The sequence below is a fragment of the Pleurodeles waltl genome, chromosome 8 (assembly GCF_031143425.1).
Source record: "Pleurodeles waltl isolate 20211129_DDA chromosome 8, aPleWal1.hap1.20221129, whole genome shotgun sequence".
In the NCBI taxonomy this organism is placed as follows: domain Eukaryota; kingdom Metazoa; phylum Chordata; class Amphibia; order Caudata; family Salamandridae; genus Pleurodeles; species Pleurodeles waltl.
In genome coordinates, this window is record NC_090447.1 from 101,464,132 (window position 1) to 101,481,204 (window position 17,073).

General features: G+C 41.1%; 1 protein-coding gene across 2 annotated transcripts in view; it reads left to right on the top strand.

The window, feature by feature from the left end:
• Positions 1-17,073, top strand: part of FAM168A (family with sequence similarity 168 member A) — a 345,391-nt gene that overhangs the window by 137,785 nt on the left and 190,533 nt on the right. For both annotated transcript variants that reach the window (XM_069203838.1, XM_069203839.1), the window contains exon 3: positions 13,632-13,719. In XM_069203838.1, the coding sequence (XP_069059939.1) occupies positions 13,650-13,719 (70 nt within the window). In that variant the 5' untranslated portion in view covers positions 13,632-13,649. The remainder of the gene's footprint in view (positions 1-13,631; positions 13,720-17,073) is intronic.

Sequence of the window (17,073 nt, forward strand, 5' to 3'; positions counted from 1 at the left end):
TGTCAGTTTGTGCCTTTCTGAAGGAGGCATTGCTGTGGAATCGTCCATTCCCATGGATTGCTCGGTAAACTTTAAATGGCATCCATCTAGCTATTAAGAGCCACAAAAGGGAAATGAAAACGTGTGATACAGGTCCCTATCAGCCGGTTGGGAAGCTGCGTGACAGACACATTTTGCGTTTTCAAAGTATTAACAGTGGAGCAAAACATAAAACCAAGTGTCATAGTCAAAATGGGAAAGTGGTAATGGAATTGTAGCTTGGACTATTTGCAGGAAACCAAGGTATACAAACATTTAGCAGAGGCATCTTGTAGAGAAGGTTCGTCTGGTTACTATATTTACTTGTATTAAAAGCTTAGGCTGGAGTTTACGGTCACCTTTTAGTTCTTTACTTGATCTGTGTGGCAGCCCTAGTTCATGAGACCAAATGGTTGAAAGGTTGCGATTTGCTCGGTTTCCAAATCAGTTTTTTGTGGCATTAAGCTTGAGGTGACTAACAAACATTCAGTGACCAATTGCTTTCTTGGAGGCATCTCTAAATGGAGACCAGAAGGACTTTTGAGCTTTAGAATGGTTTGCCCATCATCAGCCTAACTGTAGTTGGTGAGATTAAAGGGGGTTTATCAGGAAGTTTGGTACCAGAATTTCATAGTTAAAGTATTGTCTAAAATAATGATTGTATTCCAAACATAATTTAAAAAAACATTGCCTCACTAGAGTTAATAGAATATTCACATCCAAAGGAACAATATTTTTGTAAATGAAATTTAAGACTTGGTTTAATGTCCAATGATATTTCTGACTAATGATCAAAATGGGTAGTAGATTGACTAGATCTGGTGGGAAGCAGGTGGGAAAATGGTTGAGGCTTGAGATACGCCCACTGTGAAGTGATATAGTGAGCATCTTGTCAGCACAGTATGAAGAAACAAAGTTCTGAAAAGTTCCTTAAATTCCTGAATGTTAAAGCCTTTTAGGAATATGATTTGGTGATCTGTATCCATCCATAGCAAGAGATGATGATAGATCAAATAGCAGTGTCTCTTCTTCATTTGAGCCAACATTTTCATATCATCCCACTTTGCTGTCAGAGCAGCCAAACCTACATGAAAACAGTTTTGGTAGTCAACATATATCCCATACAAAACATGTGGATTTCATAAATGTTTATAGATGCTTAATAGCGAAGCAGTTTAGTCTTTTATATTATACAGAATTTAGCTGATAGATAATCCTATTATAAGAGGCTCATTATATCTGTCTTTCGCGTCCGTGTTAATGCAGGTAAAAATACTGCAACCTGCCATTAAATTAGACAGAATGTGACATGCTTATTAAAAAAATGACTAATATTTTGACACTTTTTTGTTGTGTTCTTGCCATTCAGTTTAAATCCTAATCATGCTCCTATCGCCCCAGAACCGCATATTCATTCAGCTTGCTTTCCGCAAATGAGGCAAAAAGGTAATCCAGGCTCTCATATAACGCGGTCAATACTCTGTATCAGTGGGAACCCTTTTCTGTATAACCGTGTAATTTACTTAAGACCGTTTTGATGAAAATCAGCAGTCACCTAGAATTCAGAAAAGCAAAAAATACCTTGTTTACCAAAACATGATTTCAACTGGTCTCCGGCTACATTTTTGTACTGTCTTGTTTTGGCAAACTGCATGCCTACCTCCCAATCTTTTGCATGTCACTTTACACAGTAATGTGCTTCTACATGCCTGACATAATATGACTGGAGAACACCTCCAAACCTCGCATGTAATACCAAAACTTACAAGAACGAAAACTGTGAGCATTTTTGGACCTTCTTGAGGAAAAAATCCTACGTAAATTGGCATCAATGAGTTGGCCAGTTCTAGTTCAAGCTCTGCGACTTGACTTTGATCTCATAGGAGTTTCTGTGTGTGCAATGGAAAATGTAATGCATTGGGCTTGTAGCCTAAGTGATGCATCAGAAAGCACACTAAGGGATATTTTGAGGCAGGAACCTTCATATCTTTAGAAAAAAAATATATGTTTAATAAGAACCTAAAAATAGTCTTAGATAAATTCATATGTAAAGTGGAATATGTATCCACTTGAATTCTGACACAAATTAAGCTCTTTAAAAAGAAATCGGTTTTGAGATTAAGGGGGTCATTTTAACGCTGGCGGTCGGAGACCGCCAGGGCTAAAGTGGCGCCTGTACTGCCAACAGGCTGGCGGTACGGAGACCCATATTTTGACCGCGACGGTAGCGTGCGGTCGCGCCGGCGGTTTCCCGCCGTTTTAGCCCCGGCGGTGATAATCCGCCAGGGCAGCGCTGCAAGCATTATGACTCCCCTACCGCCAGCCTGTTTCTGGCGGTTTGCACCGCCAGGAAGAGGCTGGCGGTTAGGGGAGTCCTGGGGCCCCCTAACAGGGCCCCGTCACTGCCCATGCCACTTGCATGGGCAGTGCAGGGGCCCCCTAACAGGGCCCCGTGCAGCTTTTCACTGTCTGCATAGCAGACAGTGAAAAGCGCGACGGGTGCTACTGCACCTGTCGCACGGCCGCAACACCGCTGGCTCCTATGTTGCGGCCGCATCCTCACTGGGCCGGCGGGCGTAAACTAGGTTTGCGCCCGCCGTCCCAGCAGGGATGTTGTAAAGGGGACCGCGGGAGTGCGGCTGCACGGCGGTTACAGCTTGGCCGCCGCCCGCCAAGCTTGTAATGACTAAGTCTTTTCAGGGACACTGCTCGCTTTATGGAGCTAAAACTGTATAAATCCCTGTTGGCAGTTAGAGATAATACACACATAAAAATACCTCACTCTTAACTTGGAATATGGTGTTAGATGGTCTTTTCTTCTACTTAGGCTAGAGGTTCTTACCCTTAATGCCAATAAAAATTATTGGCACAATTCAACAGGATTGTGTCATTGAGGGATCCAGGTTTAAGGCATATGTTTGATATCTGCCCCAACAGTTTCAGTTGCGCGTCTTCTCTATATATTTCTGTTATATTTTATGTTTGGTATAACAAGTGCAGATGAATTGTTGAGCTTTCTAAGGTCTCCTCCAAATGAATTTGTATGTTTTAATGTATTAAAATTTTTAAGATCTTTCTTGAAATTGTATTAATTGACTTTCTAACTTTTGAATATATGGATTGATTTTGGTAATTACTTTTTAATATCCTTTGTTTTATGTTGTTATATTATTCCAGTTCAAACCTGGACAGTTCTCTCGCCTCGTGCCCACTACATTTGTAAGTCATAACACAATGCTTGATTGTTTACTCCAGACCTGGACACGCTCAAGGACACAATGCAACAGTTATTGTGTTTGACAAAAATGGAGATTGATCCAAACTCAAACATGGTTCTTACTCGAACAGATCAGCACAAACTAGGCTGCCTCAGTTTGCAGAGGAAAAAATTTAATGTGTTACTATATTCTTTGGCGTTCTTCAAGGGCTGGTCCTTAAATAACAATGTGGTTAAAATCCTCCGATATTTTTTTTGTTTTTCTCCAAACACCGAAATTGTGTATGTTTAAAAAAAAATATATATATATTTATATCATTTAGTATCTTTTTTTGCTTTTATTTGTTGGTTTAAAGTTATATTTTAGGGGGAGTAATGCTGGATTTTGATAATTTGCTCTTATCTTTTTACTTGTCCTGGCATGAAAATACTGTTAAGGGGGCAACCCTGACCCAAGCATGAACTGATCTAGTCAAACACACACAGTGGAAACTTTTAACGTACCTGTCGACTCACCTGCACTTGGTAGGCATCACTATACATGCCAATAGACCCAATTAGGCAGGAGCCTCCCGGTTTTTAAAGCTAAAAATAGCTTTATTTTGTTGTCTCTGTTTCAGTAGACGTCAATAGGGAAAATATATTCCTCCATTTTTTTTTTTTTTTTTTTTTTTTCTTCCCGAAATCTCCCACTTTAGTGTTAAAAAATGTAGGTCTGTGTTCAATTTCAATTAGGCCGGAGTCATTTCTGTAATTACACATTACTCCTGTGGTGCAAAATTACTGCAATTACCCCATCTTGAGGAACTAAAAGTAATTTTGGGCAAAAATCCTACTGCAGGTGCACAGGAACAATGGATTGCGAGAGAGTGAACGGCTACTGGCCACTGCTGTTCGTTTCCTGCAGCATTTAATGCTATTTTCTTACCATATAATGCATCCTCTGCCCATTTTGGATACCAGGGTGTATTTTGCTCTAAGAAAATATCGCTAAATGCTGGATTACTCTTCTCGCGTAATTACGCATACCTATGAGTAATGGTGCTAGAGAGAATTACACCAAGTAGCTACTTGGCCCTACTAAGATGTTAACATGTAAGCTTGCAGTCACCTGCCAGGCAGATAAAAAGCCTCCATAGGCTGTTGGGTTCGCTTGCTTTTCATATCGTTATCACCGCCAAAAGAAAAGTGTCCATTCTCCATTCATCTTGAAGGAATCACCCACTGAAGCGCCCGTCTTCAGCCACATGTCTGAGTCAAGAGGTTGACATCTATGAACAGCATTCATTGAATTTATGGAAATCCAGGGGTTGTTCCATGGGTGTCATTTCATTGGAATGCCAGTCGCAGCCTAAGTGACATCACTTTCCATTTGACCTCCAATTTCACTCACACACACACATACGTACACACAAATTCACACTCACACACTCTCTCACTTAAACACACTCTCACCCCAAGCGCGCACACAACATACATTAAAAGCATTTTTTACTTATCTCAGCTGCCATGGGAAGGGCATATTCCAGCTAATTGTACACCATTTTATTGATAAAAAGTGACAGGAAACAAGGGGCCATATATATGAACACTTTTTCCCATAGACACAAAATGGGTAAAACCCTTTCATGCATCTGGCCCAAGGAGATTGCAGCCCCAACTGATGTCCATAAGGACAAGCAGCCACTAGTGTTCCTGAGGCTAAATTTGCCACCTCCGAGGCCAGGGGTCGCACAGGCCGTGCCAGGGGTCGCAGCTGGGACCCCTACATGACATCAGGTCGTTCCCCTACTCTTGAGCCTAAATGCACTGATATTTTTTTTTCCACTTAACCAGAGACTTATCTTGTGAGCGGTCTGTGGGCTAACAGACGCGACCCCTCGGTGTCTGTACACAGCCTCTCGCAACATTTCCCAGCCCGAAAGAAAAATGCCTTGTCCGTTCGAGTGTGAAGGTAAACACACCAGCCAGAGGTAACCAGGGTACCGCACTCGGGCATCCCGGCGTCGTTTGCCTGCTGACACTTCCCACAGCATCCTCTCGGAGGCCGGAAGTGACAACTACTGGGAACTCCTGCCATCCTGGCTCCTGGGAGCGGACCGTCTCAACCACGATCCAGCCCAACGTTTACTACGTTTACATGATTTATTTTTTGCTTGTTTTTTTTTTTAGGGTAGGACTTTTTCATTAGTTACCTTCATGTTTTACCTTTTCCGGTGTAGAGCAATCTTTTTCCATCTGTTTGCTTCTTGTTTTCATAAAAATGCGTTCATTAATGAACTTCCGTGCCACCTGCCCTGGAGAATCACCGCATCCAGACGCAGTACGTGATCAGACAATTATTTATATTTTTTAAGTATTTTCAATTGGCGCTTCGGCTTCATGCGCTGATAAAGTGCACTCTGAAATGGTTATTCTTGCGCATTGTGAGGGAATACTGTTCCAGACCCAAAGCGCAAACCTCAGATTTAATCCTGCAAGGGCTGTACGTGAACAGTTTTTGGGAATGTGGCTTGGGGTCTAATGTTAGCTGGAGAGTTTAATGCGATGCAAGGCAAATGACTTTACACTGCTTCATTCCCTTATCTAATCAACTTGGAAGCTCCTAGAAGCAAGTGGGACCAGCAGTAGTAGGCACTGTAGAAAAATATTTCACTCAACCGGAAAGTGTTGGGATGTATAGCCTCCTCACTCATACCTCTGCTGCAAAGGAGGTAACATTGGCAGGGTGAGGAGGAGGGTGTGGGAACAAGGATGTACCTCTTCCGGCGTCGTCATTTGGTGCACACCCATTCCGTGTCTTGAAGGCTGCCAATTTAAAGTTGAGTTTTAGGTCCCTCCACTATATGTTTCAAGAGGAACCCATCACTTTGTATTAAAATTGTCCACAGCGTTCACTTATCTGTATTTCCTGTCATGGGACTCTGTTTTAAACATTGTGACAGCGTGGAACATTCATTTTTTTCACAAACACAATACTTTTGACTCTTTATGTTTCCAAGGAGTTGTCGTGGTGTTCAAGTTTTGTCTGTATTACATTAACTGCAAAAACACCCAAAAGACTGCTTATTCTAGGACTGAACATTATTTTAGATTGGGGGAACCCACACCCTGGTAGATTCCTTTCTCTAGTTATGAGAGCGTCAGTTGGAGTTGTTTTCATACTTGATTAGTTTAATCACACTGTTCAACATGTTGACACCATCTTTATTTTGGTTGGTGTCTGTACCCACCCTCACAACTTTTCTTCAGGTCTGAGAGCATCATTTGGAGATGTTATCATATCCAGTTAAGTAATTTATTCACACTGTGAACCTGTATTATTTTCATATGTTGACATTTTCTTACGTTTATTTTAATCCAAGTATTACCTGCAATTTATGTTTTCCGTGCACTCTACAGTCAGCTGTGCCTTTACGTAACTTCTGTTGCTTTGCATCTTTCTTTGGCATGTTGCTGCCTCCTTTGCAATATTTAATCATTGTAAATAGGCAAAGTATAAAGGGGCCTAAAAGTTGTCGATTCACTCATCCCAAATAAAGTCAACAAACTTTAATCTTGAAGGAATCGTGACTGACAAAACATTTACTTACCCATATGAAAGATTTTGAGCTTTATTTTGGGTGACTGCAAAATATATTCTCGGGAGCAGAGTTTGACAAGCAGTAGTAAAATGCACTTGTATCCATAAAACAAGCATTGGCAAAGCCAGCAAATTTGGTGTTGGCTACCATCCTTTTCACTTTGCTTGTTTTCTTTTGTCACGGTTTTTGTAAATTGTTATTGCTGAAGCGGCTGTCGGAACCTTTACAATCCTGAAAAAATAAGTAAAATTATAAAAATATTTTTAGTTTCAAAAGCACACATTGCTATAGTATAGTAGCCTGGGATGCAGGAGGGGAGGGAACTACTGTGTGCACTAATGTGCCTCTTGTGAAAGGGCAGAATGCCCTCAGTTACAGGGAAGTTAACTAATGGCTGAGGTGAGCTGAACCATTGCCTCGTGTTGTGTTCTGTAGTGGGCGGAAGTAAAAATGTGAATGACACAACAGGAGACAAAGGTATAAATAAGGCTTTTTAAAGTCCCCCATAAACATATCGCATGTATAATTTGAATAAAATTAAACCGTATTGGCTAATGCCAGACCTAAAAATGTCCCAGTTTCTTTATATTTGTGCAATATCCTTCGATCAATTTAGCCTCATGAGTGAGTAGATTGTTACAGTGTGACACTGCAAACCCAGTCCCCTCTATCTTCTGCAAAGGGTTCTGCTTAATATTGGTCTTTACATTGTTTATATGCGCTGTAATTCGTCCAGTAAGGAAGCGCAAGTATATGATATCATATAATTTGGGCAAGTGAGAATGTTGGATTTAGAATTCACGTTTTTTGGTTCCAAAGTGTTCAACTTCAACATTCGACCACCGCTCCACTGTGTTTTGTTTTACTATCTCTACTGCTGGTGGGCACTTGCTTGTTTATACATTATCACCTAGAGTCTGAAACTGAATGCTCCAGGCATGCTAGGCCGGGTGTCCTTACCAGCTCCTGAGGCAGTGTTCATTTTTAAAGGGAGCTGGCCTAGTGTGAGGTGCAAGGCTGAGTGTGAGGAGAACACCAAGAAAGTCCTAATTGTATTCTACCTTGCCTAAATGATGAGGGCTCATCTGTTTTTGACTTTTACTTACACTGCTGCAACTCCTTGTAATTAGGATTGCCTAAGGCTCAGATGCACAGACTCCGGGCATTTCAGAATCTTACATCATGGTTCATTCTGTGAGTTCACAAGTTCGACCATGCAGAACCTCAACTCCACCTTCTCCACTTGCTGCCATTTCAGTCCTAAATCTCTTTTAAAGTCTTGTGCCTGGTCCACAGAGCCATCTATAGTAACTGTTCTTCATATCCTAAGCATCAGCTTGTGCCTTATTCTTCGATCTTGCATTCTTTGTCCACACAGCTCAGTTCAAGAAACCGCATTCTGGAGAACGTAATGCTTCTGTCGTGGTCTCTGCAGTATTCAATTCCTCTTTATTTAGATAGTACCATGCAACCTTTTTATGTGAATTCACTTAATCAAAGTTGCCACAGATATCTATTCTGTAGTACCATGCAACCCTTGTGTGTGTGTGTGTGTGTGTGTGTGTGTGTGTGTGTGTGTGTATACTTGCCACAGATATTCTGTTCTGTAGTACCATGCAACCCTTGGTGTGCATAGTTGGCACAGATATTCTATTTCGTAGTACCATGCAACCCTTTGTGTGTTTATACTTGGCACAGATATTCTATTCTGTAGTACCATACAACCCTTTGTGTGTGTATAATTGGCACAGATATTCTATTCTGTAGTACCATGCAGCCCTTTGTGTGTATAGTTGGCACATATGTTATATTCTGTAGTACCATGCAGCCCTTTGTGCATGTAGTTGGCACAGATATTCTGTTCTGCAGTACCATGCAACCCTTTGTGTGTTTATACTTGGCACAGATATTCTGTAGTACCACACAACCGTTGGTCTGTGTGTATAGCTGGCACAGATATTCTGTTCTGCAGTACCATGCAACCCTGCCACAGATTGGGAGGCGAAAGAACCTTTTGGAAGGTAAATGGGGGGAGGATCTATCATTGGGTTTGGAGCACGAAAACCCTGCAAGAGATAAGGAGTAGAAACCAGCCGCTGCCAGAAGATTGAGGATGAGGGAAGCCTACTATGAGATTGGATTGAATGAGAATCTGCCACAAGGTGGGGAGCCGGGAGACCAGTTGTCTGTTCAGAAGTAAGAGCAGTTTCTGCAATGAGAATTTAGATTGGAGGAGAACCTGTGAAGAGATGTGGGGGTGAGAAATGGCCCTGCATGGATGCTTTCTTTGTAAAAGAAAGACACCCCTACTTCCCACGCTCCATCCCTCATTTATTCCTGCGTTCTAATTTTCTTCTTTGCCAACTGATTATAATTCTTGTAGGGCTTTATGGAAGTCTATGGCCAGCTGCCGCCGATTTCAGCTGTCTCTTGAAGGATGGCTGCTCACTCACGTCCGTTACAACTCTACATGACCACTACATGCTATGTAGGTTCTACAATGAGATATATCAAAATGATGCCATATAGGTGCACTTAAGCATTCAGTTCCGAAAAAGTGATACATCATGGGGCGTACAACATCAGAGTGTTAAATATGACCATAGCAGAATGGATTGCTTTGATCTTTCGGATCTCTCCAATTCTCACAGGGAGTGGATCAACTACTCATCGAATTAACTTATTTCGGAAGAGGGCAGCGCAAATACTGTTGGAATATCCGCAGCAATTCTAATCTGTGTTCCCCTAGATTGGAAGCAAGTTTATCGATGAATAACTGCTTCCAAATTAAACAGTCCTGACCGCTCCCTCCACTGACCGCTACATGTGTGACCTTTGCATAGAAACACCCAGGGCTAGATTGTGTACATTACACCTCTGCCAGACAGTTTTAGACTAGTTACAACTAACTTTGAAGGGACGTTTGCCAATTTTGAAAGAACATTTGCAGCGATGACCAGTGCTAAAATTATAATTATTCGGACTGAACAAATAGTGTTGATGCTTTGTACCATTCGGTCAGGGCAAATGTCTGGTTGAAGCAGGTGGAAGTTGCCCAGCTGCTTTGCAGAAGTGCCCAGCACTTGGACAACGTATGGCGTATGTCCTCCGCTTGTTATGATCCTATGGGCATTGCCACATCTGTGGCCCAGGTGTGGTATTGTAGCTGTCCCATGTAAACTGGTTGCTGTACTTGCTGATTGTCCATGCAACCCTTTGCATGTTCGTGCCTCTGATTTCCATTTGGCGTTCTAGTCTTCGATGTATTGGAAGATGTAAGAAAAGAGGTGCAAGGAGCCTTGTTCCTGTATTGTACTGTGCAAGCTGGTTTACAGTCCATGCAGGTACCAGTGAGGACTAGAGGAAAATGTATTGAAGGAATATCAGGGGCAACCATTATTCATCGTGTCCTGTGCTTGCCATGTCTGTTTACAAATCTCCTTCTCCTGTGCAGCGTGTCCAGAATATTAATATGACTTGCAGGGGGAAATGTTTGGCATACATATATATTTTTCCTGTTTTACTTTCTAAATGAACTCTTTTTTTTTTTTTTTTTTTTTTAAGGAAAATGCACCTTTCTACACTGTCTTGAATGCTGTAGTGTGTAACAGTGTTCACATTCAAATAAATCAATAATGTTAAAAATAAATATAGTTTGCATTCTTTCACTAAAAATTCTTATTTGTCGCAATATATTGTCGCTCTATAGAGTCAGAAAGAGGAAATCGACATACTTCAAGCAGCGAGGGAATGAAAATTCCATGCAGTAATCCATTGATGAATCAATATTTTCATTTAAAGATCTCATCCACGAATTCTGGCTAAATTGCCCTTCGTGTTTTCGGGATCCATATACAAGATGATGGCGCACATGTATTTTAATGACTGATCCTAACCAGACATGAATTCCTCAGTCCAGATCACCTTGACCCTCGTTATGAGTAGCCTCCTGGTTGCGATGAGGCTGGAGCTGTAGTCACCAGCTCCACCAGAAGTCTGCATTTTTTTTAAAAAAATTTTTTTTTACTTTCACACAGATTTCACTTGCTGGAAACATCCAAAATCTCTTAATCAAAGCAGAGGGGAAAAATTGCAATGTTGCAGAGTGACTGGGCATGGAATTACTCATTTGCCCTAGGAATCCTTCATTTCTTAGTGGACTCTCCAAGCTTACCTCATAATGGGCTGGATTTTCTCAACAAGCCTCTCCCCCGAATTAGTTGTACCCTTGGTCTTAATAATTCCGGGGATCAGAATATTCATCTCGTATGTAGACCTTCATGTCCGTCCTGTGATGATTCACAGGTGGCAGACATCAACTTTTCTCCTTCACAGCATGAGATCCTATTTGGGCTTCAAGCTGGGTACCTGGAGATAAGGTGCTCCCATGCAGTGGCATTTGTTGCACATAGAGCTGTCCTATTGTGAGGGAGACCAGCGCACCGCAGACATTCCTGCTGTGACTGCAGCTCAGTGTGGTAAAAGTGCAGGGATGTTAGTGTGTAAGGTTTGTTTGGAGGTGGTGCAGTAATGCGAAATTTGACAAATGTTCAGTTGTGTCAACCAAGGCCCCCTCGGAGGGAACAATGCATGCCATGAGCTTTTGTTGGAGCAACGGGGTGATGGATTTGTGTCTGGATGGACAATCTGTGTTTGCCTCCACCCGTTGTCTCTAGCCTATGCTGTATGTTCATCTTGCATGCTGACCGATAGCTGCATGCTTCCTAAATGGCCCGGGATTGTTTTTGGTAATGTACATGCCTCAACTCTGATACACCCACTGCCATGTGCTCTATTTATTTATCTGCTGATTTATTTTAGTGCCTTTACTCTTACCCTACAAATATCATGATCATTCGCAACACATATATAGAAAGTTATTATAAACACAGTTGACAAGCACATCATCAGCAAGAACTGTATTTTTCAGATCTCCATTCCAGAAGTGTGTACCACCATGTATGTTGTTTGTATTTGGCTTCTTCTAACACACAACATATTATTAAGGATGCTTCAGAACCATTATTAATGGTAGAATTCAAAGCTTTGGTATCACCCGTGTAAATGCCACGGTCACAGCTGTTATATATAAATTGTGATCTATCTAGAGCCAGGGATTCAGGAAAATCTACAATCTGTTTGTCCTTGGATCTCCTGAGTAAGTGAGACATTAACCACTTCTTCATCATAATTTCATAGGCATTTGCATGGCACCCATAATTGCTCAATTGGGTTAATTGATAACTAATGGTAGACAGCATTTACAGAAAAGTACTAATTTACAGCTGAAGTTCTTATAAATTGTAATTGCACCTTCCACATATTACTTTACAACTCACACTAATGCTTTATGTTCAAAGGTAACTCAGCTCTCTATTACCCCATTATTTGAGCAAAAACACAGCACGATTCACTCTGCAATGCCACGTATAGCAGAGTTCTGGAACGTGAAATGTGAGCCTTGATGAAATTTGCAGTTGGCTGCAAACAAAATGGTGACGCATTAGAATAGCATCATGCCACGTTTTGTACCTTACTGCACTGTTCAATGTAGCATTGGTTTCACACTGCCCTTCTACCCAGTTGCTGATGCTCATAAAAACACTTAAGGTTTATGCAGGTGTTCGTTTGTCAAATGTAAATTGAATCTAAAGAAGACCTTGCTTCAGTGCCTGGTTTGCTCATTGATCTTTTTCCTGTGGTATTGGGGACCAGTTGTGGTCTACAGTTAGTGTACTGGACACATATCACTGCAGCCCTTATAACGTCCACCTTTGAAACTGCATAATTTTTCATGAATATTAATAGCTTCTTTACTATGCTTTCATTTTCATTAGTATTCTCCAAATATTCATTTTGGCCAAACAGAGAAATTCACACTGAAAGCCTCCGCCATGTTTGTGTTTTTATGAGGTCTGTCCAAGACAAGAAATTTGGCTTTGGTTTTCTGGAACTATGAAAGGTCGAAATACTTAAAGATTGACTTTCTTTATTGACTTAAAGTTGACCTTACAAGAAAGACACCAACATTGCTATGGAACTTGTCACTGCACTCTGACCGAAAAAGTTTTTATTCCATGAAACCAGTAAATGCATGTCCTTTTTAGGGTTGAGCCTGCGTCGCATGCGCTTACACGTGCGTTTCGCTTGCGAGACAGAAAAGGGCTCGGAGCCCCGTCCATGTCATGTCAGTGTCTTTTATTGGTTCGTGAGCTTGCCTTTCAAAATCTGTTTGCTTTCATTAGTGGAAGGCACGCACACGTCATGCCTTTTCCGGTGGTTAGCCCTTCTCGAGCGCAGCGACCAAGCACTGAAAACATACAGGGCTTGCTGTTTTCCCTCTGGTTTGTGGACTACTTTTTATCTTTTGTTTGCAGCGCGATCTCGCTTGGCAGGAGTCTAGCGCTTTGCATGCCATCGACCCTGTTATATGGATATTTGCACTTTTGCCGATCGGTTTCACTACGAGTGAACTGTAGCAGCGCGATTGCGCTGTTTTTTTCCATTTAATGTGGCAACAAAAGTACGGTTGGGAGTTTACAGCTGCTAATAGCTCTAACTTGAAGAAATGCGAGAACCGTTGCATTGCAAATGCTTGTTTTTCTTGCTGTGGATCAACCCTCAGCCCTCCAAAGCACCATTTATTTATTGTCTTAACTATTATATTATTTTTATAATACTTTTTGTCGACACCAGTGCATTAGCATTTATTGCTTAGGAGAAAACATAAATTAAGCCATAAAGAGAATTGAAGTATGTATGGAAACATATTTTTTCATCATATAATTTTGTTATTTTTTTTCTTCTTTTAGAGTTCTCAGTCTTCCACAATGAACCCGGTTTACAGCCCCGTCCAGCCAGGGGCTCCCTATGGAAATCCTAAAAACATGGCATACACAGGTAGGTTTGTTTGCTCATTTTTTTAAAGTCTTTTCTCCTTAGTTCTGTTGTACGAGTACTTTATTGTGAATCCTTATTTACTGTTTATTTGGTGATTCTTACCTACTTGTTCTATATAATATTGACTACCTTAAATACATGTGTGTATTTCTGTGTTGTAGTTGACTGAATCCAAGAGCTCTTATTTTAGGTCGCCGTTGACCTACATAGTGTTAGTTGAAGATCATGAAACGTGTGTTGGTGATTGGTCCTTGTGGGACCTCTTACTTCTGAACATTCCATGTGTGAAGCACCGGAGTCCTCGGGGACTATTTTCTGGAATACTAGTTGTATAGTCTGTACATCATTGCTGCCCACTGTAGCAAGTTGATTTATGCACACACAATATGTTCCCATGTGGAAGGATGAAAGATCTAGTTATAGAATGTTTTGTTTTTTTCCAAATATCTGTCTTTTTAGGCGTGCCTCTGTTTTCAGCTCGTGAAGCCAGACAAAACATTGCTTTATACTATAAATGGTGTGCTGCCGGTACCATGCATGTATACTCATCTGCACATATTACAAATCCCACTTTCACTGTATCCATCAGATTCTGATTTGCATTGCCACTGCTTTTTAATTGTGTAGCCATTTAGTTTTTCTGCCTCTTTGTTTACTACAGTTGCTCCGCGTGGCATGTTCTGCCATAACTAAGACAGATTTAGGACATTTTATGACCTCTGAGTATTATTGCTAATGGATCTTTAGGGAAGCTTTATATGGCTCTTGTAAGTAATGTGCCTTTAGGTAGGTCAGGACGAAATTTCCATTATTCAGGCATAATCTTGCGCTAATCTTGTCATGTGACATTCCGTTACTGTGCTGCATTCGTGTACCTACATGCCATTCATGGTAAAAGCGGGAGTGCACGGGAACTGTGCGAGCAACCAGAAAGTGAGCGGCTGCTGTATGGAGCACGTGTTGTTGTACTATTATGATTCCTTGTGTCTAAAATGGACGTGAGAATGTATTTCGCACTAAAATATAGCACCAAACGCATGTTGTATGTTTCACATCATTATTTGTAAATTCACATTTTCCTGAAATTTTACGTAATTGTGCAAATGTAAGTCACATCATGTTCGTACACTCCGTTTTTTTAGGTACACATCTAGCAGCCAGGCTCAGTTGTGCCAGGAGGGTCTAAGCAGCAGGCTTGGTGTAGGCCAAACTGTACAGTGGTATTCCCTTCTTCCTCGTTTTCTTTTGCTTGAAAATCAATTTACATGGACTAAAAATAGTTTGATGTTGAATCAAAAATTTATTTTATGGTGTTCCGCCTTCCCTTTCACTGGTGGTGTTTGTCCAATCATCTCTTGGTGGAATGTAGGTGGGTGCAAATTGTGAATACAGGGAAAGGGCGTGGCCACTAGCACTGAAAAGTACATAGGTGTGATTCCAGCTGAACAACCACTTAAAGTAGTATTAACAACTCTAGAGGCACTTCTGTTTCTGCCAGAGAATTCCACCATGTTTTCTTAGAGTTCGAAAGAACATAGGACTCTGGTTATAAGAACGGCCATATGTTACACTTCTGGTTTCTAGACCCGTTTTGTTGAAGGTTCCCTACAATTGGGTTTTACCTACCTGGTTAGATTACTAAAGGAGCATGTCATGAATATTTTTTTTTTTTTTTCTTCTTATTTCTGTTGAGTTGCAAACTGATGTAAGTTTCATTTCGCTTTTCTTGAAATGAAGGAACACTGCATGGCTTCTTTGTGCCATGGCTCAGTGCTTTTGTATTTAGTTAATTGATACTGAGCAACCAATTGGGACTTGGGCCTTGCCTTGGAGCTTCTTTTTAGCAGTGAAACCGACATAAAGGATTAATGAAAGGGCAGATACATACCTGAGGGCACAGCAGTGCCCTAGTTAGGCCAATTCTAATAGGAGAATTCTTGGTCTGAAGGGGAATCTTTAGAGGTGCTCCAATTTTCAACTGTGTCTGTAAATTGCAATAAACCTCAGCAGGAAGCAGGCAGAGATGAGGTTACAATGCCAGGTCTAAGAAGCCGAATAGAAGAGGTTCCTTCCCGTGGAACGGGGAGAGTCTCGCAGTCTTTCACCAGCCTTCGGGATTATCACGAGCAGACATGCGCAGTACAGACGATGGTTGAACCTATTGGGGCAATGGTCAGAGTTGGTTTAGGGGAGGGGAAAAGAAATATAAGCAAAAATAAAGATTATTTTCTCCCATTGGGTTTCTATTCAGCTTAAACCATTACCATATAGCATTTATTACCATATCCTCGATAATGAAAGTGCGGGCTGTGCCATAACCTTAAATAGGCCAATACAAGCCCCGCTCTTCCACAGGCGTAAGTAGTTTCATGTCAGGTAACTGCCATTTTGAAGAAAATGTTACTTAAAAAGCCAATGTATTCGAATAGATTTTACTTGGTTTTGAAAAAGGCCATTTCAGTGAAGATTATTTGGTTGAAAACGTTTCTATTGTAAAATGGTATTAGTTTTCAGCATTACTCACTCTTTCGAAATAAAGCCCCCTATTTTTAAACTACACCAATCCCCATGTTAAAAAACATAAGCAGCAACTTGTCAGAGGACATAACCTGAGGTTTGACCTCTGTATTTGAAGTGCAGCAAATGTGACAAGGTAAGTACATAATTTAAAGACATCTTTATTTATTGCTTGGACTTTTGTGACCCACTTAAAATCGTGTTGCAACCCACTCTCAGTTGGGAAACGCTGTCCTGGACTTACCGTTACTCCATTACTTTACGTATGCCTTTTCCAAAGCCCTAACCTTTACCCTAACTTTAAACCTGAAGCTAACACTGTTACTATGTTAATTGTGACCACATTTCCCAACAGTCACCCTAATTTTAACAAACTCTACGAAAGTGCTATTTTGCTTTTCAACTAATTGTTTTTATAATTAAATGTTTTCATTCAAATTTCTCCGAAATACACTGGGACGATGTGACCGAATACTGGTGTAATTGATACAGAAATAGACAGAAATACTCCTCGCTATTCAATCCCCTAGCAAGATGCTGGGGAAGGCATGACTTGAGAAAGTGCATTATACGCAGAGGCCACTCCCTACAGACTAGGTTGGCCAATGTGCCTCATTGCTGGACCCAGCACTTTAATGATGGTGATGTGATGTCATGACATGTGAATAGTGTGGCCAAACCTTTTCCTTCGGGATACTGTCATATAAAAGACTTCTGTCTAAAGTGGTTACAAACACACAGGTCTTGGCACAGACAAAAATAGTTGTAGTTTTATTCGAGAGAAAAATCAACCAGGCGGTTTCGCTGGGGAGGCTGGAAGAAGTTCCATTGCATCTC